The following is an 8,815-nucleotide window of genomic DNA, read 5'->3' on the forward strand; positions in this document are numbered from 1 at the left end:
TTATCCATAAGAAATCCTTCTAATGTGGTTGATTTGGTGCTGATTTTCAATGTTCAAAAGCGCACTGTTGTGCACAAAAAATGCATTTTAGGATTCTTTGATTAATAGAAATAACCACATTTATTTGAAATAGAAATCTTTTGTAACATTATAAAAGTCTTATCTGTCAGTTTTTAAAGGTTTGAAGGGTAGTGTATAATAATATTATTTCTCAGGTGATCAAGTGCAAGGCAGCAGTGGCCTGGGAACCAGGAAAAGCACTCTCCATTGAGGAGGTGGAGGTTGCCCCTCCCAAAGCTCATGAAGTACGAATTAAGGTACAGTAGATTCATAACACTACATTTATCGTGTTAGGCAAGATGTAGTATAAATGTAAACCCAAACTTAAAACACCACTTAAAGATAGGCCTGAGAATAACCACATTTCTTGCTATGAACCGTATGCATTTGAATTTACCATTATTAAAAAAATATATGTTAATTTTATTTAGATTTTTTTTTTTTTTTTTTTGTACTTTCAAAGAACCAAGTATTATTTTATTTCACTAAGAAGTGTCTTTTCATCAACTCTTTTTAAGATAGTAGCATCTGGAGTATGCCACTCAGATTGGGCTTACCTGTATGATACTGCTAAAATGAAGCCACGGCCTTTTCCTTTGATCCTGGGACATGAAGGGGCTGGGATTGTTGAGAGTGTTGGTCCAGGTGTCACAAAGGTATCTAAAGGTAGACCAAAAATCTATCATAAACACTTCTAATATCCTTATTAAATGTAAGTTCTGATTTCACAATTAATTCATCTTAATCACTTCGTCCTAGATACATGAATGTAGAAGTGTGTAGGCATGTCACATGCATTATTTCAGAACACTTTATTTTGATATATCTGCAGGAGATAAAGTCATTCCTCTGTTCCTGCCACAGTGTGGACAGTGTGAACGCTGCCTGAGTCCAAAGACAAACCTCTGCACCAAAAACTGGTTATAATAATACTGCACTATTTATTTATAGTAAATACTAAGCATTTTTGAATAGATGTTAACTGTAGTTTTCTCTGCCTCCCAGGGACAAAACTCAACAGGGTGTTCTTGCAGATGGCACCAGCAGGATCACCTGCAAGAATCAGCAGATTTACCAGTTTATTGGTGTCAGCAACCTTCTCTGAATACACTGTTGTGCCAGAGGACAATGTCACCAAGATTCACCCGGATGCTCCACTGGACAAAGTCTGTCTGCTGGGCTGTGGAGTGTCTACAGGATATGGAGCAGCAGTGAACACAGGCAAAGTGTGTGTGATTTCCACTTCCACGAGATAAAAATAACATCCCAACACCTTGTAGCACGTGTTATATTTTTTTTTTGTCATTGTCTTCCTCAGGTAGAATCTGGCTCTACATGTGCGGTGTTTGGTTTGGGAGCTGTTGGACTGGCAGCTGTCATGGGATGCAAGGCTGCTGGAGCTTCCAGGATCATCGCTGTAGACATCAATCCAGACAAGTCTTGAGATCGCCAAGACTTTTGGAGCAACTGAGTTTGTGAACCCTAAAGAGCACCAGTCAACCCATTCAGGAGGTGCTGAGGAAGCTGACTAATGGTGGCGTTGACTTCTCTCTTGAGTGTGTGGGGAATGTAGGAAGTAATGGTAAGTTCCTATAACCAGTGTGTATTATTATTGAATGAACTGTAAGTTTATTAGTAGAGCTGGTATTTTTCAAAGATGTTGAGTTCTTACTTCAGTGTTGTTTATATACAGTTAGGAACTCAAGTTGCCATGCCTGTATGTGCCCTGAGGTTAATTGAACTAATACAATTTCCTCTGACCAGAGAGCAGCTGTGGAAGCGTGTACTCCTGCAGGGGGAATCTGTGTGATTGTGGGTTGGATTGAGGTGGAGGAACTTTCCCTGGCACCCCTGGATATCCTACTAGGAAGAACTCTGAAAGGCACTTATTTTGGAGGTAAATGCTTTCCCTGTATATAAAGTAGTGTGAGCTGTTATGATGGCAAAATGCACAAAATGAATAATTGATCAGTAATTAACCTGGTGATTGACAGGTTGGAAGAGTGTTGAGGCGGTGCCCAGACTTGTTCAAGACTATATGAGCGGGAAGGCTTTTGCTGGATGAATTTGTGACACACAGACTGACTCTAGATCAGGTTAACCAGGCCTTTGATCACATGATCACTGGGAAAAGGTCAGTTCTTTGCATCTATTAATGAACACAGTTACGCAATTGTTTTATGATGAAAAACACAAGTAAATGCTTAAACGCTATCTTAAATGCTAAATAAATAATCTTGTAATATTATGTAATGTTCAGCATTATCAAAAGTTAATATATAATATAAAAATTAATCAATCTTTAGAATAACTCTCACAGTTCATATACGTGGCAGTAGCCAGGGTTTGAAAATGATTGAGGTCTATTATTGCATCAAAATGTATTAATACTTTACTATAGGGTGGAGATAATTTTATCATTTGTTAATTATTCATGCAAAAATATCTACATAATACTATTATAGTTTTCATCAATAACCATTGCTATATATATTTTTATACGATAACTTGTTTTTGGTAACATTGGTAATGTTATTGAGAGTTGATATCATTATATTTTTTGCATTTGCCTAACCAAGTAAGGAAACCTGTTAGCAATATCCGTGTTTTTTTATTTTTATTTATTACTGTCAGTTTAAGTGCAGACTATGCAGTGTTGCCAGATATTGCTATTAAAACAAATAAAAAACAAGAAAAATAAATAAATAAATAAACTGAAATTATACATGCAGACAATCATATGTGGAGTGTTAAACAGAATGTCATTCAGAGAACAAATTTTGTACCTCTGAACGTTCAGAGGTCCGGACCTCAGTGACCTCATAGCCGGCTACAGGCATGTTCATATGGTATTGCAATATTATATTAACATTTGTTGAAACTGAAGTAGTGACAGATCCTTTCTTCTGTATCGTTTGAAACAGATTATTGAAAAAAATATATATATATTTTGGAGGGGCGGGTTTAAGAGAAATGATCACACATGAATAAATACATTTATAAAATACACAGGATGAACTCTCTGTTTATAGTTTCAAATCCCACAGCAAAAAGTCTAGGCTTGAATAATTGGCAAAAACTTATGTAATTTGTTCATCTGTTTCTCTCTTTCTTAGTATCCGGACAGTGATTGAGATGTGAAATGGCAATTATTCTCAATATCCTTCAAAACAACTCAAGTATTTTGGTGGGTTCCTCTAGCTCTCTAAAGCCTCACAGTGTCAGAAGGTGAATGTCATTATGTACTTTGCAGACTAGTATAGAAGACTATTTTGCAATAAAAAAAAGGATTACAAAATAAAAGACAGTGATTATCTGTCTGCTAATCCAAAGGTCCCTTTTCACTGCCTGTATGTATTGGCTAAAGTAAACAAGCACGGTGAATTAAAGGTGCCGAAGGAAAGGAGAAGTCACATTCACTGAATGAAGCATTGCTTGATTTATTTTATTTTTTTTGTCTATTGTCTCAAAGAGAATACAAAGACAATGTGTGTTATGATCAGAAACTGTTCCACACAATAAAACCAAGTTTGTTGAATTTGATTGTTTGTATCTCTTCTTTATTAGCAAACTTGCAATGCAGGACATCCTTAATTACTTCATTTCTTTTATCTTAATGTACAGCTAGTGTATCTCTCCCTTCTGTGTGCCTCAAGACCAGCAGTGCAAAATTTTGCTGGTCTAACTTGTATTATTTCTTTTAGGCTGACAGTCATTGAATTGAAATAACACTTCAGTTAAGTGTTGCAAATTTCCATGAGGCTTCAATACATGCTGATCATGATCAAACTTGTTTTGCTTTTGCTGCCGTTGGGAAGAGAAAGGTTGACTTATAGTTATCTGAAGGTCATCCAATCACATGCAAGCAGGACTTTGTTCAGCGGTTGTATTGGTCAGTCAGCCATAACATGTTTAGAATAATCATATAGCAGCTGTGCACCAGTTCAAAGTACACTAGTATCAGCAGATCCTCTCCTGAGCCCTGGCAAAACCAGCTCTGCGCGTAAGTTATTAATAGCATCCAAACATTTGCAAACTGTAAATCTGTGCATGCAGTCATCGGTTTTACTGAATGCATTTTAAATACTGGGAACTAGACAAAACTAAATTTTAGCTTTGAGGGATGACACAATCCCCTAAATGTAAATTAATTAAAAAAATCATTATTATAGTATCAGTATAAATATTAGCCAATGATTTGTACCTGTAGATTTAATATTTAAGAAATGGGTACGGTTTACAAAAATTAGCATTCTACTATGAAATGTGTTGCATGCTTCGCAATGTAAACTTGAATGAATGTAACATGATATAGTGCACTTTCATACTTCCTTATTGCTACACCACACAGGGGTGTGTAAGACATATGATGCCATATATGCAATGTCATGCCTATGTGCACAGATACAAATATTAGTGGGAACAAGGCTTTAACTTATGTCTGATATGTTTCATAACAGTTTGTTAATGATGATAATCCATCAGAATAACTTTAAAGTGACAAACTTTACATGAAAGCTATTGTGCCCTTTTATTTTTAACCTGTTAGTGGGATGGTACTTACAGTAAATTATGCCCTAAACAAATATAAAAAAAATTGCAAGAATGCATGTTTATTTATAATTAGCCATGAAAAACTTTTAACAAAAGTTTTATCTATTTATTGTTGTTCATGATCTTTTAGGAGGACGTTTAGACAACATTGGAAAGGATTCACTGTATTAAACGTGTGTGGTTAGCATGGAAACTGAGGGCAAGGTAAGGACATAGATAGGAGAAAAAGGTAGCTAAAATCCTCAAATGTTTTTACAAAGAATATGAAACAAATCACATTACTTTTTTTTCTTTTTTCATTCTCTAAGGTGATCAAGTGCAAGGCAGCAGTGGCCTGGGAACCAGGAAAACCATTCTCCATTGAGGAGGTGGAGGTTGCCCCTCCCAAAGCACATGAAGTACGAATTAAGGTACAGTAGGTCCATTACACTTCACTGGCCATGTCTGCATGTAATCCATTTACATTTAAAACTTATATGTAGACTTGCAATGTGATGTTGCTTGAATGAGTAAGCAGTATTTCTATATCAGACTAATGACTATCAGTTGACCTTTGGCAGATAGTAGCATCTGGAGTATGCCACACAGACTGGACTTTCCTCCATGAGGTTGGTAAAACTATGAATCCCCAGCCCTTTCCTGTGATTTTGGGACATGAAGGGGCAGGAGTGGTGGAAAGTGTTGGTCCAGGTGTCACAAAGATGTCCAAAGGTAAAACATAATCCACCATGGAAACTACAGTTATATATATAATGTCCTGAAATCTAAATTTTGTATCTCAATTTACCCACTTTGCATAAGTATAAAAACATGCACAGTATGACAAACTAATGCAAAAAAAAAAAAAAAAAAAAAATTAATACAAAATAAAAAAGGCATTTAGTGTATATATATATATATATATATATATATATATTTTTTTTTTTTTTTTTCATTATTAATTAAAATTTTGCTCTAACTCAAAACATTTCACCACCATTCAACCATTTATCTACAGGAGATAAAGTCATTCCTCTAGTCGTGCCACAGTGTGGACAGTGTGAACGCTGTCTGAGTCCAAAGACAAACCTCTGCACCAAAAACTGGTAAGTTAATGTTACTGAGCGATGGTTGTGTGATTTTTTTTTTGTTCTTCTGAACTCATAGACTATATTCATGAGTTAGGTGATCAAACAATTTAATTCCATTTAATTCCATTTCCTAGGGAGATGAATCAGAAATGTCTTCTTGCAGATGGCACCAGCAGGATCACCTGCAAGAATCAGCAGATTTACCAGTTTATTGGTGTCAGCACCTTCTCTGAATACACTGTTGTGCCAGAGGACAATGTCACCAAGATTCACCCGGATGCTCCACTGGACAAAGTCTGTCTGCTGGGCTGTGGAGTGTCTACAGGATATGGAGCAGCAGTGAACACAGGCAAAGTGTGTGTGATTTCCACTTCCACAAGATAAAAATAACATCCCACCAGCTTGTAGCACGTGTTATATTTTTTTTGTCATTGTCTTCAGGTAGAATCTGGCTCTACATGTGCGGTGTTTGGTTTGGGAGCTGTTGGACTGGCAGCTGTCATGGGATGCAAGGCTGCTGGAGCTTCCAGGATCATCGCTGTAGACATCAATCCAGACAAGTCTGAGATCGCCAAGACTTTTGGAGCAACTGAGTTTGTGAACCCTAAAGAGCACAGTCAACCAATTCAGGAGGTGCTGAGGAAGCTGACTAATGGTGGCGTTGACTTCTCTCTTGAGTGTGTGGGGAATGTAGGAGTAATGGTAAGTTCACAAGTTCACACTTACATATAATTATATGGAGTATAGTAATGCATTTTTGGCATGCTGTCCAGGAAAGGGCACCGAGCTTGAGAATAGTCCGAACCCAGAGTACTAAAAGTGTAGTTAGAACTTGATGTGAAGAGATGGGAGGCTGATAAACTGTCATATCTTACAATCAGAGGTCCGCTGTGGAAGCATGTACTCCTGCTGGGGGAGTCTGTGTGATGGTGGGCTGGACCAGGATGGGAGAACTTACTCTGGTTTCTGAGGATATTCTACTAGGAAAAACTCTAAAAGGCTCCTATTTTGGCGGTAAAGCATGCATGATAAATTCAAATATATCTTATGATGATCTACTGTAGCCTATATGTTGCAGAACCAGGTTGATGTGATATGGAGAATTAAGTCTAATCATTTACAGTCTGCTCCAATTTTACTGTGCATTAGTGGAAAACACCTGCGATTGAAAGTAACTTCTCTGTTCTTCCTGTCTGATTGACAGGTTGGAAGAGTGCTGAGGCAGTGCCCAAGTTGGTACAGGATTATATGAGCGGGAAGCTTCTGCTGGATGAATTTGTGACACACAGACTGACTTTAGATCAGGTTAACCAGGCCTTCGAGCTTATGATCACTGGGAAGAGGTAAGTTCTGTGAATCTACTATGGATCTTGTATTGTGGTAAGCATTGCTACAAAATATGCCTGACATATTTCAGTATTCTAGAATGGTCATATACCACACACATTGGTCAAGAGAATAAATTATTTGTTATGGTGTCTAATTATTTCTATATTCATACATACATATATGCTCATAACCTCTTTCTTTTTTTCTTGCTCTTTTTCAGTATCCGTACAGTGATCAATATGTGAGACTGAACAGAATTAAACAGAAGTGTGTATATTCTGTTCTGACTTCACATCGATCAGAGAAGAATCTGTGTTGTCATCATGCAATGCAATAATGCAACAAAGCTGCATAGGTCTCAGTTCAAATCTCATGGGTCCCAAATCTTATTCAACATTATTGTACAGTAAACATGAATAAACTTGTCATTCATATTCAGTATAGCTTAATATGTACTGTATAGAGAAATGCTTATATTCTCAAGGAATATGTATTGAGGCACAATGTAGCTGTTTCATACTATAAAGCTTATTCTGATGCATTTGACTTGCTTGTATCTTCTTTTTCACCAGTAGATGGCAAGCCTGCACTATAAACATCCTTATTCACTTCCTTTGTCTTCTGAATGCTGTCTGCATTGAGACTAGTGAGTTTCTTCACTCTAACCTTTAATATTTCATACCACCGTGGCATGGCTCAATATCTGCTAAGTGTTCCACATCTTTACAGAGCAAACCATGAGCACTCCTGTCTCTTAACTACCATATACCATTATTGCCCTTTGAAACCACTATCCTCTAAGTTCTATCTACAATAATATTGCCATCTCAGCCTTTATTGTCTTCTAGTGGGACGTGTGAGAGGTCTCTAGAAAAATAGAAAGAATTTTGTCATAGGGAGATGGATGGGTGCATGTCACTAGGGGTTGCATGTTGACCTTGGTAATATTATATATTGATTTAATATAGCATGCTCTTGAGGGTTAGAATAGCAGTTGTGGCCTGTCAGAGCCAGAGACAAAAGGCTGGCTGGGGAATGCCTCTCCATGATGAACTGGGATGCCTGTCCAGGAATTTGCTTTATTGTAGCTCCATTCAGATCAAATGAATACCCTTGGCAGATCCCCCTACCCCGTTCCCATCTTTATTTAAAATGGAAAATGAAGTAAAGTCTTCCTCACATTTTCCTCACGTCTTCTAAGTTTTTGTTGCTCTTTCCACTGGAACTGAGAAAGATTGCTGTAAAATGGAGACATCAAAAGATAAAAGACAAGTAGCAACAGGTGCTTTTCACTGAGCTCATTTGTGGATGCAGAACAGATTTACAAAGGTCCACATAAATATGCATTCAGAGAGATCCTGCATCTTTTTTTCTCATTCATTAAAGCTTTTCTCAAAATAAAATAAATACACAAAGATTTATAATTAGTTAACTGGGCAACTCAGGCTGCTTACTTTCAATTAGTTGGCAGATGTGGACATAAAAATAAAAATAACTACAGTTTTATGTTACTAGAGGGTAGCGTGAAATTTTAAAACCTTACATTTATTGTGCTAATTATTTTAGCAGTCAAGACAGTGGTTGGAATTAGAACAAGTGATGTCTAATTCTTCAATGAATTGTCCTTTTGAATCAGTTTGTTCAAAGGAAAAAAAAAAGTGTATTTTCAAAATCAGTTGAACCAATTGCTTTCTAAAATGACTAGTTTTTTAAAACACTTCTGCTGGTTAATGCAAAAATATGTTCAATGAAATGTTCACCAAACATCGCAGGTTTTGTCATATTGTAACAGTATGGCAACA

The 8,815-nt window shown here is 36.8% G+C and overlaps 1 protein-coding gene and 1 pseudogene across 1 annotated transcript; both read left to right on the plus strand.

Annotated features, from left to right (window-relative positions):
• The first annotated feature begins 157 nt into the window (after nt 1-157).
• On the plus strand, nt 158-3,603 carry LOC113072162 (alcohol dehydrogenase class-3-like; annotated as a pseudogene).
• A 244-nt stretch (nt 3,604-3,847) lies between these two features.
• On the plus strand, nt 3,848-7,558 carry LOC113072161 (alcohol dehydrogenase class-3-like). Its single transcript, XM_026245288.1, has 10 exons — nt 3,848-4,063; nt 4,745-4,818; nt 4,923-5,024; nt 5,175-5,325; nt 5,612-5,699; nt 5,819-6,038; nt 6,126-6,386; nt 6,566-6,698; nt 6,889-7,027; nt 7,234-7,558. The coding sequence occupies exons 2-10, from the start codon at nt 4,801-4,803 to the stop codon at nt 7,256-7,258; spliced, it is 1,137 nt and encodes a 378-aa protein (XP_026101073.1). The 5' UTR covers nt 3,848-4,063; nt 4,745-4,800; the 3' UTR covers nt 7,259-7,558.
• The last annotated feature ends 1,257 nt before the right edge of the window (nt 7,559-8,815 follow it).

This window comes from Carassius auratus, unplaced genomic scaffold (assembly GCF_003368295.1).
Source record: "Carassius auratus strain Wakin unplaced genomic scaffold, ASM336829v1 scaf_tig00008581, whole genome shotgun sequence".
NCBI lineage: Eukaryota > Metazoa > Chordata > Actinopteri > Cypriniformes > Cyprinidae > Carassius > Carassius auratus.

Coding starts and splice junctions, on each gene's coding strand:
- LOC113072161 (XM_026245288.1), top strand. Junction 5,025..5,174: donor CACATGAAGTACGAATTAAG/GTACAGTAGGTC, acceptor GACCTTTGGCAG/ATAGTAGCATCTGGAGTATG. Junction 7,028..7,233: donor CTTATGATCACTGGGAAGAG/GTAAGTTCTGTG, acceptor GCTCTTTTTCAG/TATCCGTACAGTGATCAATA.